This window comes from Pimephales promelas, chromosome 24 (genome assembly GCF_988280905.1).
Source record: "Pimephales promelas chromosome 24, fPimPro1.hap1.1, whole genome shotgun sequence".
Taxonomy (NCBI): Eukaryota; Metazoa; Chordata; class Actinopteri; order Cypriniformes; family Leuciscidae; genus Pimephales; species Pimephales promelas.
This window is the reverse complement of record NC_142792.1, coordinates 22400035-22414734: the sequence shown is the minus strand read 5'-3', so window position 1 is coordinate 22414734 and position 14700 is coordinate 22400035. Positions and strand designations below refer to the sequence as shown.

General features: G+C 39.6%; 1 protein-coding gene across 4 annotated transcripts in view; it reads left to right on the top strand.

Annotated features, from left to right (window-relative positions):
* myrfl (myelin regulatory factor like) overlaps window positions 1–14700 on the top strand; it is a 48846-nt gene that overhangs the window by 26540 nt on the left and 7606 nt on the right. For all 4 annotated transcript variants that reach the window (XM_039655885.2, XM_039655884.2, XM_039655886.2 and 1 more), the window contains 9 exons: window positions 2821–2911; window positions 3866–4066; window positions 4671–4779; window positions 4870–4979; window positions 5071–5231; window positions 7130–7211; window positions 7290–7378; window positions 10556–10618; window positions 10750–10805. In XM_039655885.2, the coding sequence (XP_039511819.2) occupies window positions 2821–2911; window positions 3866–4066; window positions 4671–4779; window positions 4870–4979; window positions 5071–5231; window positions 7130–7211; window positions 7290–7378; window positions 10556–10618; window positions 10750–10805 (962 nt within the window). The remainder of the gene's footprint in view (window positions 1–2820; window positions 2912–3865; window positions 4067–4670; window positions 4780–4869; window positions 4980–5070; window positions 5232–7129; window positions 7212–7289; window positions 7379–10555; window positions 10619–10749; window positions 10806–14700) is intronic.

The following is a 14700-nucleotide window of genomic DNA, read 5'->3' as shown; positions in this document are numbered from 1 at the left end:
GTATATTGAAAAGCTAAAAAAATTGACTTGACACTTGGTCATACTTCAAGACGGGATAAAAGTGTGGGTCATTTTGTCAGTTGTTACCGTCGTGCATGCAATACAGAATTCTGCCGTGCAGGGCCTGAAGTTAATTTTTTCGGCCACCGGCCACTGTGGCAGGTGGATTTAAAAATTCACCTGCCACAGAGACTTTTTACCAGCCATTTTTTTTTTTTTTTGCCTCATAAACATAAAAAAAAAAAAAAAAAACCCGGGAATTTCACAATATTGTTCTTTAACTTGTAAGAACACACATTTTAGTGCTGTCAAGTAATAATAACTCTAATAACATACATTAAAAAAAAAATTGTATTCATTGATTTTGACAGACACACACACACACACACACAACATATACTGCTATAGTATATACTCAACAGATAGACCTACCGCAGCTCGTAAACAAATCACACGCGGCTGTGTTGATGGCGGATTTAGTCACGTACAGGTCTTACTCTTAACAGCTTTTAGTTACAGCGTTCAGGAACGGTTAAATATGAACTAAATTAATAATGTTATTACTGATAAAATTACCGCGTACCGGACATTTTCTCACCGGTTCCCAACTCCCAACATGCACAGTTGCACACGCACACACATCTGTGCAACTGTCATTGTACTGTAACCTACAACAGCGACGCATTACATTATCTCATCCCATCTCATCAACAGTTTAATACTCGCACACGTAGTCAGAAAAAGAGCCTCATCTTCTTTCTGATCGCATGAACGTTACGAAACAACAGTCGCTGTCATAAATCAGCCGCTCACGAACCTTGCCATTGCCGCCGATTGTTCACTTTGTATTAAAATGTCTTCTTTACTTTTCTTTTTCTCATCCTCATCTTTTTGTTGGCTGTTTGTTTTGTTTCAGCTGGCCTCTTTACCCCAGTAATGTGCCGCCACTTTTAGCTAAAGTCAAACGCAATAGCGGACTTCGTTGAAATGTAAAAATCCTAATGAATCACTCAATTCTCATTGGCTACCCGCCAATGTGGCAGGTAGATTGACAGTGTTACCCGCCAATAGCAAAATTCACCCGCATTTGGCAGGTGGTCGGGTGTTAATTTCAGGCCCTGCTGCCGTGTAAACGTGTAAACTCATTTGTGCTCCTATTTACCTATTTAAACCTGCTTTAGAGCTGGCCCACACTAAAAGATTTTTTTCCATTCACAGACAACCACAGTCTGCCAACTGTGAACACGCAATTTCACAAAATATCTCATGATCAAGTGGGGCTGTGTGAGTTTCCCCTTTAAGGGATTGGAATTTGCTTTTGAGTGGTTTCGAATTATTAAAACGTTAGCCAGATCACGGCTTTTCATCCCAGTTTTGATGTCGTCTCTGTTGATTTAATCAAACGAATACATTGGATTATAAAGATTTCAGGTCCGTGTGGCCCTAACCTTCTACCGAGCAAATTCAATCAATCTTATCGCACCTCATAACACAGGAAAATCTGATAAGATAATCTGTACTACCATCAAGATAATCAGGACTTTACCTAGGATTGTCAGCTTGTAAAGAATGTCACGTAACGCTAGATTCACCTCAGAAAAACCATTGAATGTCAAACCATTGACCATTATGTATAGTTTAAACTTTACAGCATTAGTTTAAAAAATTTAACATGATTAACAACATTAACATGTAGCCTACTTAATTGATATTGCATCAAATTGGATCAAGATCAGAATCGAATAGCAAGCTTATGAATCGAAATCATGAAATCAAGCCTTAATAAAAACATTTACCAACCATGTAAACATTCTAATATGTCAGTAAACCTGATGAATTCTGTTCAGTTATCAAATGTTTTGACAAGTATTTTTTATATGCAAAAATAACCTGCACCTCCGCCATATCTCGACTTTTTAAAAACAAGATTTGTCACCAGTATAGTACGTGCTCCACCCGATTTTTGTAGTTGCGCATATTTTGTACATGAATTGTTCTCCGATTTGTTTAAAAATATTCGAACGTCAACACCCAGGATCGCTTTGAGAACCTTTAAAGCTCTCTTTTGTTGTTTTGACAGCAAAATGAATGACAGACACATATGCTTGCTGTCACTTTAAGAGCTAGTGCACGGATTCTGTGTTCGTTATACTGGCACATACTGCTTATTAAAGACAAAACCGATGTTTAGAGTATACTCACGAAGACTGAAATTGGCACAGTTTTGCGTGTTAAAACAATATAATCCGTGAAAAATAACTTTTGTTACGGGCCAGCTGTTCTTGAGGCATCACCACACGACTGTTTAAACATCTCACACTCAGTACAGTCATAACGTTCTTGCAGGCAGAACACAGATTCATCATTCCATTCCATTATGTCCTTTATATTTGCTTTCTCTCTCTTTAAAACCGTTTATAAGTAGGAAGTAAATGTACACAGTTGTGAGCAGCAGAGCCCAAAGGGGGTAAAGGGATAGATTTATAGGCATCCTTAACTCACCCATAGCATAAATCGAATGTCTTATCCTGCCTGGTTGGACACTACACATATTGTTGAAAGTTTATGAGTGTCTTTTTAAGGGAGACATGGTTAAAAACACCCAGTATGAAATTTGGTGCATCAGGTGACATTGACTGTAGTTTTTGCACTACATCAAAGATGAACGTTCCCCTGAAGTAAGGGATAAGCCAATTTCACTTATGATGAGTTTTTCCATCTGTGAAATGTATTGTCTGAATTAAAGCTGCGCTGCTACCTACAGATTTGACCATTTAATTATAACTAGCTGTAATGTATGTTACTGTTTATGCTTGATAGGTACTTTATGATGGCGGTTGGTCTGTATGCTACTGTGAAAGAAGACAGTTTCCTGCTTGTTGCTAAAGTTTCGGAAAAAATCATTGTCAGGGTAAGTGTTCCTGCTGTTGTACCATAACCCTGACTGCAGTCCTTAAGAATTAAAAGACAACTAAATTCTGTATCTAGCAATAAATTTCCACATACAGTATACTGCCACCCCAGATAGCAAACTGACATTGAATCAACGTTGATCTGACATTGTTTTGCTCATGGAATTAACGTTGAACCAACGTCAGACGCGTCATTCTTTCAAAACTAACGGAAAATCAACTTGAAATCAACGCGTTGTTTCAACGTTATGAAAGCAAACCAATTTTCGATTTCATTTAGCTTTGACGTTGGTTCAACGTTAATTCGATGAGCAAAATCAACGTTGTTTCAATGTCATGAGAGACGTCGTTTCCACGTTGATTCAATGTCAGTTTGCTGTCTGGGACAGAGTTTTGGTCAAAACTTTTGCATATTCAGAAGAAATAATAACAGACTACTTTACTGATATAATATACAGAATATCACCCTAAAAAGTACCATAATGCACTGTGAAAACCAAGGAACCGTTTCTATTCTATTAACCGTTTTCATGAACAGAAGTTCTGGAGCACAGAACATAAATCACGAGGGCCAACTTACTACTCACAATAGTTACTTAACACTACAGATGTATTTTTTAAAAATACAAACCATTGTTTAATTATATTTCAGCATGTATATTTCAATGTATATTTGTGTATATAACGTTCATTACCTAGACAGGTAAGCTAACATCATTTATAATGTTGCACATAACAAGCAAAGTATTAATCACAATATACTTTAATTGTCATGTCGCTGGAAATAGTCATCAATATCCCAATTTGTAGTGAGTCAAGGTCCTTACTAGTGCCTGAATTTGTGTACATGACATACTGATTCACAACCCAGGAAGCTACGGAGCTGAATGAGATGCACCCAATGTGTCTTGATTTGTGTACAAAAGTGGTTCTTCAACTTTTATCATCTATAGGCCTCCAATCCAGGTCAGTTTGAGAATGATAGTGACGTGCTCTGGCAAAGAGGACAGATCCCAGAGTCTGTGGTGTGTCACGGGAGGATCGGCATCAACACGGACAGCCCCGATGAGGCTTTGGTGGTTTGTGGGAACGCCAAGATAATGGGCAACGTCATGCATCCCTCAGACAGAAGGGCCAAACAAAACATTCAGGAAGTGAGTGTGTCTCTCTGATGGTTATTTCAAAGACAAACCAAACAAGACGACATTCAATTAAGGTTTAGACAGTAGTGTTAATGGCTTTTCCAAATGGATTGCCTCCCAAAAGTGATTTGATCTGGTATTTGATTAGATCTCTCAGTCTCGAGAGATCCAATCGGAGACCTCTTGATCCCAGGGTACACATTTGAGACGTGATATTAGCAGGTCTAACTGGATCCTTATATCGAAGTAGTAACACATTAGCCCCTTCCACACATTAAACCCCTTAAATCAGCTTAGAAGTACTATAATACTGCCATAACTGTAGTACTCTATAGTAAGTGCAGAGAAGCAGCGTTGATGAATCTAGCACATTTACATAAAAAAGCAGCGATAAACAGCTTAAGCATTAAATTGGCTGAATATCATTCGTCTTACATTAGCTCGTACATGCTCATACTGGTAATCCTATTCTTTGTTCACAAATACCGGTAATTTACTGATAATGTTACAACTTTTCATACTTGAAAACTGATTTACCACTATTTTTGAAAAGGTCCTGTTCATATATGATCATATATATAAGGAATTCTATATCTTGTGCCTTGCGATGTTGTAGGTGGACTCAACAGAGCAGCTTAAGAGGATAGCTCAGATGAGAATTGTGGAGTATGATTATAAACCGGAGTTTGCCTCAAGGATGGGAATTGACCAGCATCATGAAACAGGTACGACCTAAATTAGTGTATACACTGCAGTATATATGAAACTATGTTCTGAAGACAGACACTCACCATCATCCGTCTCGCTTTGATTAGGAATCATAGCACAGGAAGTCAGAGAACTCCTGCCTTCGGCTGTGAGGGAGATGGGTGATGTCACTTGCATAAACGGGGAGAAGATCGATCATTTTCTTATGGTGGACAAAGTGAGTCTGTCAGATATTTGTTTATTAACTGTAGTAAATATGTCTAGACATGGACAGTGTGTAAAATAGTTTCGGTTGGTTTGTCTTAAAGGAGCAGATTTTTATGGAGAACGTGGGTGCTGTGAAGCAGCTGTGTAAACTCACAGATAACCTTGAGAATCGTATCCAAGAGCTTGAGGTCTTGAACACTCGCCTGGCCAAATTGAAGACGCTAGGTAGCACTCGCTCCAACAGTGGCCCTCCTGCTAAAGGGTAAGGAATTTCTTACGTTTTTTTTTAAGACTGAACCTAAGGGAAAGAAAAAGTGTTGTGCAACAGAACTTAAACATCCAAAACAATGCTGTGTTCTAGTCTAAATGCTCTCATTGTACGTGCGTACGTATGATGGTATTTTGACCAGCTGAGAACTTGTGAAGAGTTTATAAAATGTATAAAGTCAAAACAGCAGCAGGATTGCCCCCTGGCGGAAGTGGGTTCTGTAGAAGAGCAGTTTGCGGCCCAAATACACAAAATGCCCACAGCCATTACAGGAAGTGGAGCCACAGGCAGTGAACCCTCTAAGGCGACCAGACTAAGGCCCCGTCCACACTACTGCGTTTTCGTTTAAAAACGGGGACCGCAGTGTTGTAGTACTCGAGACTCGGACTCGGTCTCGAAACCATATTTTAATGGTCTTGGTCTTGTCATGGACTCGTGTCCATTTGGACTCGGAATTGACTCGTACTCGAACATTTTTTTTTTTTAGGACTCGGAATTATTCCCGAGTCCACTCGAGTTCAATTCAAAATATTTTTCATGATTATTAATGTATGTGAATAAAATATTTCTTTAAATTGATTGACACGCCCAGTGATTGGTGATTTTCTAGTGCGCAACTGCGCATGACAAATTGTAATAAAATTACTTTTAACACCACCTACTATGTGGCCTTTTTACCCTAAACTGATCATATTTTTTAAACTCTAAGTAAATTCAGTAAAAAAAAAGGATTTCTCTAAGTAAATAAAAGTAAATTAGGTAATCAACCATCACTGGTCTCGGACTCGACTTGGACTCGACCGTCTCTGGTCTCGGACTCGACTCGGACTCGACTCTCTATGGACTCGACTCTCTATGGACTCGGTCTTGACTCGGACTCGACTCTCTCTGGTCTCGGTGTCGACTCGGACTCGAGTGAGGTGGTCTCGACTACAACACTGGGGGACCGTTTGCTACGTTTGCACCTCCCTTTCAGACTAAAACGGGAAAAACGAGGACCTGAAACGGAGAAGTTTAGAAACGTTTCAGCTCCGTTTTGCGTTTTGAATCTCCGGAAGGGCGTTTTAGTGTAGACGGAACAAAACGGAGGAGTTTACAAACGATGACACAGAAGCTGACGCTCTGCTCTATGATTAGCTGTCATCAGTCATGACGTATCCTTCCCTGATTCGTCAGCCACCGTTTACACCGTCACGCGCATGCCCAGTGTTGGTGAATGGTCACGTGATCTGCGTTTTCAGTCGTTTTAATGTGGATGGAGATACGCAGATAAAATGCTGGTGTGGACGGAGATCGTATTCGTTTTAATTCTCCGTTTTTAAACGAAAAGGGAGTAGTGTGGGACAACTGAGCTCTGAAGTGTTGAGACCACCGGGATGCCAGCCGCTCTCACCAACATCAGCAGTGGATCCGCCAAGCTGGATGCCAGTCTCACTAGCATAGGGACCGCATTAATGGCTTCATGTGCAACATTCATGACGACCGGAAAACTTGGTGTGGCGTCCATGATAGTTGAAGACTGGCGTGACGGAAATGGCGGCTGGAGACTGAAAATATTTTATTATTATTATTATTATTATCATTAATAATAATATCACTGGTCTTTCAGATGCTTCCAGACTTGGGAAACTATGAACTGTAATGCTAAGGTTCACAAATGGTGTAAATATCTCAACTGTCAGTATTCAATCAGTGGTAATCATAAGAGAGCAGTAATCAGCAGCTTGAGGTCACAGTTCCTTAAGTCAATCAAACTCCATAGGAACATGTGTTACAAGCATATTTCTATTTAGATCCATAGTTACTGACTGGTGATATTCCAGTTTGAATGGAAACTTGTACTTCAACCTTCAACTTAAATCTGTTGTTCTATTGACATTTTTGTGTCACAGGAAAATCAACTTGAAAAACACACCTGGTTCAAAACTTCCATCACCAACATCACCAAAGTCACCGCCACTGCAGTCTAGCAAAGTATGTGAAAATCACATTTCTTTTCATTTTCTACAATGAATGTGACAAATATGACTGCATATTATATTTTTCTTCCAGAACTACTTCTGTGAGAGATATCATCACTGTCTTCAACACAGAGTATTCCAAGCTAGCATCATCATGCTGGTAACAACCATGGCTCTTTGGTGAGATGGTCTTCTTAAATACACACCTTAAGATATTTTGGACACAAATTAAGAATTTGTTCCCCCGGCTTATCAATTGATGGTAGGGGTTTCACAACTACTGATTTTTGCTAGTCGACTAGTTTTGCAGAACAGTCGACGACTAGTCGACTAGTCGTTAAATGGTTTATTCTAGGCGTGTGCAATATCACAAATAGTAAATGTCTCCACGATCTGCTTTTGAAGAAATATGGTAGTATCGTGTTACAGTGCATTCTATCAGTTCTGGCGCCTTCGTCTCAACTGTACAACGCGACGTAGCCTACACATCACACGTTAAGGAATAGGTACGGGACACTGCAATTCACAAAAGTTCATTGTTTGCATAAGCCTTGCCGGTTAAACATTTAATTCACGCGCTGTTCTAACGTGCGCTTTCCTGCGCGCGCAGCATACCCCCGAAGCTCACAGCCACTAGAAGCCTGTCAAACAGCGCCTGAATACTGGACTAAGTTATCTTTCAAGTCTTATTATGCTAATACTGTTAAATAAACAGAATTGGCTATGTCTAAAGTGAAAGCAAACATTTGAGAGAAAATCTGGTGTAATATGCGTCTATATTAAACACGTCGCGTGCTGGTCTAAAAGCGAGAGTAGTACTCGTATTTTCCGCACTATAAAGCGCACTTAAAAGCCTTTAATTTTCTCAATCCGGCCTTTTCTCAAGCCTTATAATCCGGAGCGCATTATATATGGATCAATTGCTCGCGCTCGTGTCCATCTTATGCCCGCTTTGTCACACGGCCAGTTCAACCTCGTATAAATCAGGTTATGTGTGTCTCCCGCTCACGAGCGCTCTCAACACACACACGAACAGACACTGCTGTCAGCAGTAGGGTTGGGTATCGTTTGAATTTGAACGATTCTGATTCCGATTCCGATTCCTTGTTTCGATTCCGGTTCCTAACGATTCTCGATTTCGATTCTTTTAAGAGGCAGGGTCAAAAAAGTTTAGCTAACCTTGCTAACCAACGGTCTTTCTGAATGAAAATACTCCTTCTGTCACAAATACTTGTCACAAATTTTGCATTTTGCCGAGATTTCGTTAATTTTTAGAAAAGTGAAGCCACACTTTGGACCGCCGACGTAAGCTACTCATGTTCGACACTTCCGGTAGACGCTTCTTCGTTGGTGTTGTTCAGCGGTTTCTTCTTCCGCTCGGCGGACTGTGAATATCGAAACTAGGAATTGAAATTTTAACTTTTGAACGATTCCAGGAAAAACGAAAAGTTAGTCCCGGTTCCAATCGATACTCGATTCTCGATACCCAACCCTAGTCAGCAGGCTGCGAATGTAAGTTACGTGCCCGCCCCAGCGCGCTCACGCTTACTAAATAAACGCCTCACCTCCGACGCCGCGCACTCGCTGCATTCCCTTTAGCACATCTAGTGGATGCATAACGCAAACCCAGTCAAACGTTTGAAAAATGTTCTAAAATAGGTCATTGGAGGTGCGCCTTATAGTGCTTATAGTATATAGTACTGCCGCTTATACTTAGAGGGATAGTTCACAAAAAAAAAAATCTATATATGTCATCATTTTGTTTCCGACTAGTCGACTAAGGCCAACAGCGCCAACTAGTGGTTGTGACAGTCGACTAGTTGATGAAACCCCTAATTGATGGTCACATTTAATTAAGGTACATTTAATAATAAAGAAAATAAATAAAATAAAACATGTCTTTCACTTATTTATCTCTGTGTATTTATCTCTAATGTAGCATTTTATATAACTATTTTTCCTGATTTATGGAGTAATAAAAAGAAATATCCAAGAAATATCTTCAGTGTTAAAACATTCAACCCAAATTTAGTAACACAGTGAAACAAGAATTTAGGACCTGGCTTCATCCAATGTTCAGATTTCTGTATATTTAATCAGATAAAGTCTCATTAGCGTAATGAAACAAACATTTCAGAAAGATTGTTATAAAAAACAATTGTCTTAATGCACTGTTTAATCAACTGGGTCAACAAGTATGGCGATATCTATTAGTTAAAGTGGAGATTTTTTTATTATTTCAATATTTTCCTTGAGATTCACTAATGTTAATAAAAAAAAAAAAGCAAAACATCCTGTTTTAATGGGAAGCTCCTTTAAGGCTTGTCAGTAAAACGGCCACTGATTGGCTAATGATTAGCAATTGTCAATGCATAGAAACAGTATCATTGAAAACATTATTAATATAAAACTGTAATTTACAGACACATTATGCATTAAGCATTATGAAATCATTTACTTGCGTAACTGCGTGAGAAACAGAACAAGCCCCGAACAAAGGGAATACTCAGGCCTAAGACAGGTGCGCTAAACAAGGTAATAAAACACAGGTGCATGAAATAAACCATAATCACCCAGACAGCAAACTGACATTGAATCAACGTTGAAACAACGTTGATTTTGCTCATCAAATTAACGCTGAACCAACGTCAGACGCGGCATTCTTCAAAGCTAAATGAAAATCGAAAATTGGTTTGCTTTCATAACGTTGAAACAACGCGTTGATTTCAAGTTGATTTTCCGCTAGTTTTGAAAGAATGACGCGTCTGACGTTGGTTCAACGTTAATTCGATGAGCAAAACAATGTCAGATCAACGTTGTTTCGATGTCATATTTCCACGTTGATTCAATGTCAGTTTGCTATCTGGGCAGTCCAGGGTAAAACATGAATGAAATGATGCACTAAGAAGGAGTGCCCCCCAGAGGCTCAAGCGGGCACTCCGGCCACAGATCGTCACACCTCATAAACGCAAACTTTCCATTTGTCCTGTTGTCGACAGACACAAGCAATGATTTAAGGCTATGATTTACCTAAAATGAGGGAACGAATTCTTAAATTTGTGTCAATATCTTGTTCTTTTTTCTCTCTCTGGATGTTATGTGCGGGACTTACATTATATTAAACTGGGAGTAATTATTTTACTTGTATCATTGTTCAGCTGATGATCATTTGGTCCCTGAACAAAAACTGTATCTCTATCAATGTATTGTATTTTCAATGAAATGTATTCTCACATCAAATTAACAATTTAGAGACTTTTACAGCTCAAATACCAAACACTGTTGTATTTAACCTATTTCACAAAACATGACAAGCTCGGCCTTCGTGTGACTTTATTTTGTCCTGTTATTTTGCAGTGTCATTTGTATTATTTCACTCCATATGTTAACATTACAAGAGGACATGGACTTCAATAACAGGTACAAATATCAGTGATGTCATCACTACAAACCAATGTGTTTGGTGCACATTGATTCAGTTAAATTACATTACTTGCCATGCACTGTCATCGCAACTTAATCGACCGTCATTTTGTGTTCTTGTCATACAGTCTCAACCACACGAATGTTATACCGCCGTACACTACACCAACGGCACTGACCACAGGTACTGTATGTAGATATTTAGAGATACTGTATAGGGCTTTTCACACTTGAAATAGTTAACTCTGGGTCTTTCCAAACCCCAGGAAAACTGAATCCTGGTTTATCTTGCTTCATGTTTTACACTACTCATAATTTACCTAGGATATTACAATTATTCGAATATGCCTCAGAAGCTGACGTGGCACGTTGCACATTCCTAAACCCTGGGTTAACCTTTATATTTACGTTGTCACTGATTAGATAAACGAAGCACGCTACCTGTTTACAGAAAGACTCTAGCATTGTGCGTTCTCATATTATACATTGCCCACTGTAGTATTTTTTTTATTTTTTCCCTGGATAGACTTGGTTTGGAAACATGTTTTCCATCAACATTTGACATTTTCCCCCTCAAACACTGAAACTAATGTTTATACAGCACGTGATTTCAGTGATTGTTCAAAGCATGTGCATAAAGGCTGCATTTACACTGCAGGTCTTGATGCCCAAATCCGATTTTCTGACTATACCCGATTTTTTTTGACGACCTGCTTACATCATCTTTTAAAAGTGACCCGTATCCGATTTTTGCATTTACACTAAACACTGCTGAAACTACCAAATGTAGACATTCTGACCCGGAAAATTAAGTAAAACAGATGCAAATAAAATTATCTAGTGTTGTTCTTTCCACAATATTTTGAAAAGTCATCAAAACCAGGGTTCTTAAGTTTTATCAATAGCTTGGAGTGAGATCACATGCGGTTAGGGGAGGAGCCCCAATCGAGCCCTGAAAGATAAGGCTTGTTCGACTTCATGCAGCTCTGCGCAGACCGATCGGCGGCTGACTTGAAACAGTGCTGACTCCACGTGACTGTGACGTATGCCATCAAAGTACCGCGAGAGCGATTCGAGAGTAGCCGGAGGACTCAGCCAGCGCAGCTTCTCAAGAGCGGCTGCACGAGCTCTGATGATGTCACAGCTGTTCCACGATTCGCCGGATTCACCGCATGACAACAATCACGTGCGTTTCGTGTTTATTCTCACACCTTTAGTTCCACTAAAGCTCACAAATCAGTATTTTATAACAGTAAACACTCTTTTCATGTAGTCGCAATGTTATATTGTGTCATGTTTATCAAAATAAAACTGATTACAAAACGTTGATTCCACGTCATTGATTATAGGCTTATTTTGAACTTTATTCTAGTTCAAACAGTTGCTGTATGAAGCAGTAAAGTATTGAATGAAAATGAGTCTGAAATATCTGAAATATCTGTTTATTTGGCAAATGTCGCACAAACACCACGTGAGCGCTCACTTCGGGAACCAGAAATTGTCCGACTTCACGTCTTCGTTTGCAGCTCCTCCCCGCCTGCACGCGGCTATTCTCGCCGATCGGTTGCATCCAGCCGCAGGCGATGTCGAGCACACCTTTAGCTCATTCAAACCCATTTCCAGTCCGCAGATATCGCGGCACCAATCAGAAACGTTGGGGCGGGCTTTACACGATGACGACAGCGCTGGGATTTTGAAGCAGATTTTGTAGCCCTACATTACAAAGATGAACGCCGCCGTCGAACATCACTCGCTCGAATCAGCTATCGCGTCTGTTTTTAAGCGATTTGAACGTTTCCTTTTTGTTAAAAACCGAGCAAAGAACAACACCGCCGGCCGCCGCTCTGCATACAGTACGTCATTTCCTTCATCGCTCTGATTGGTTTTAGGTCTACCCGCTAAAGATGGGCAGATCGATACTAATATCGATAATATCGATACCAACGTTGGTATCGGTATTGATCGATACCAACGCGAAAATATCGATACTTAAGTTTCAGTTTCTCTCGTTTTGCGACCTGACCGTGTCTAAAGAAGAGAAACAATTTTTGTTAACATGCTACTTGAAAAGAGAATTTGTTTTTACATTTTTTATATTTGTGAAGTAATAATTTTGTAACTTTGTTGAAATAAAACAGAAGTAACCAAAAGTTGTTTCTGAACAAAAGCTTTTGTAGTACTGATTTTAACCGATTAATAACCCAAAATGCAAATCACAAAAACAAAAGTCATGAAAATTCATTTAGATTTAGGTTGAAGAGGCATCCACCTTAATTATTAAAAAGTATCGGTATTGGTATCGGTATCGGCGATACTGGCCCCGTATTTACTTGGTATCGGATCGATACCAAATCTAGCTGTATCGCACACCTTTACTACCCGCGACGTCCGCTGGTGACGCCCCTCTGGAAATGATTTGTCTATGATGCTTTGCCTGGTTGTAACTGAGATATGGTCTGGTTTTAACCAGGCTATAAATTAAACTGCACAAATTGAAATTATAACAATTGGTAAATCTCATAAATGACAGAGCAATTCATCACATCAAATATAACCTACTCTTTTATATTATATTTCAAAAATATACAAAAATTACAAAACTATAACAAATTGCTTCAAACAGTTTGGCAAAACAAATCTTTTTGCATTTTGAATGTTTCTAGTCGAAATGGTATAATGATGTATTGTGTGGTGGGACATTGTGAACAAATGGACATATTAGAATATTAAGGTGTGTGTACACATATCTTTTTGCGTTTTCCCTGACATCTTTGAAAAATACAAATGCAAAGGCAATGATTAATGTATGTTTTGACAGGATATAAAATGTTACCCAGAGAACTCTGCTTTAAATACATGTAGCCTTAATGTTACTAGAAAGACTAATACAGTATAATATATCATTTAAAATAAAATGAAGAAATACATCTATATTCCTTCCCATACCCACTAATATTTCCCTTATAGTTTCAGGTAATGTAAGCTAGCCAAACTGAGCCAAAGCTCCTGGCCTGGTTGCAAAGTAGTTGTCGCATTTTTGACTGCATCAATAATAATGTATATGATGGGCTATATATTAAATGTTCTAGCCTAAAAATATTCAACATGACATCATGACTTTTGCGTAAACATATACGCCACTTTCGAGTCCGGTGGCGTGTTATCTCTACGCATTTTGAGCTATCCGCGTGTATCCGCGTGTATGCGTATATGTCTACGCCATTAACGTCCGCGTCATTCCGCGTCTCTGTATACGCTCCAGTCAAATCTCCAGTCATAAATGCCATTAACCCCAGTGACGGTTAGGTTTAGGTTGAGGTAAGTCATATATTTATATAACGTTAAGTCAACGGCGTTCATAAACACGCTGGAAGGCGATTATGCGTCTTGATAGCACGCCAAAAATGGAAATACGAATTGGCGTGGCATACACACACTACTTCATGAGATCAGTCTGAAATATTAGACAAGCTTTCTTCCCTTCTCCATCACGACGTGTGTTCGCAACATGTTGTTAGTTACCTTGTAACAAAAATACGGTGGACGAGAATGTTCCGTCAACTTCCGTGTGTTCGCGCGTCTATGTTGCCTAACGAACGCAATCTGTCCGAGAGATACGTGCTGGCGACAGGAAACTTCACTTTGTGTGCCTACGCCTCGTATATAACGTTATATATAAAGCTTGCAGGACATCTTGGTTGGCGTTGCCTTTTTCAGCGTGAGAAATACACGGTGTGGCGTGTGAACTGGTTGAATTGCGTGTCTCACGGCCATTGCGTGGGACTTGAGAACCCTGTCAAAACATTGGTCTCGTACAGCGAAGAAAAAGAGAAGAGCCCTTGTTGGCACTGCAGCCACGAGCACTTAAAACCGTGGCTCCCCATATCTTGTGAAATGTCTTCAAATACGGATTTATTTCTGTTACCCAGCATTTTTGCCTGCACTCTTCGCCCCAGACACTCACTGTGTGTATCCTTTGTCTTCCGTCACGCCTATAATCGCGCACTTTTTTAATGGCGTGCGACTCGCATTTACTGGGGAATATCCGATTTGTCTGCTTACATGGCACACGCAAATGC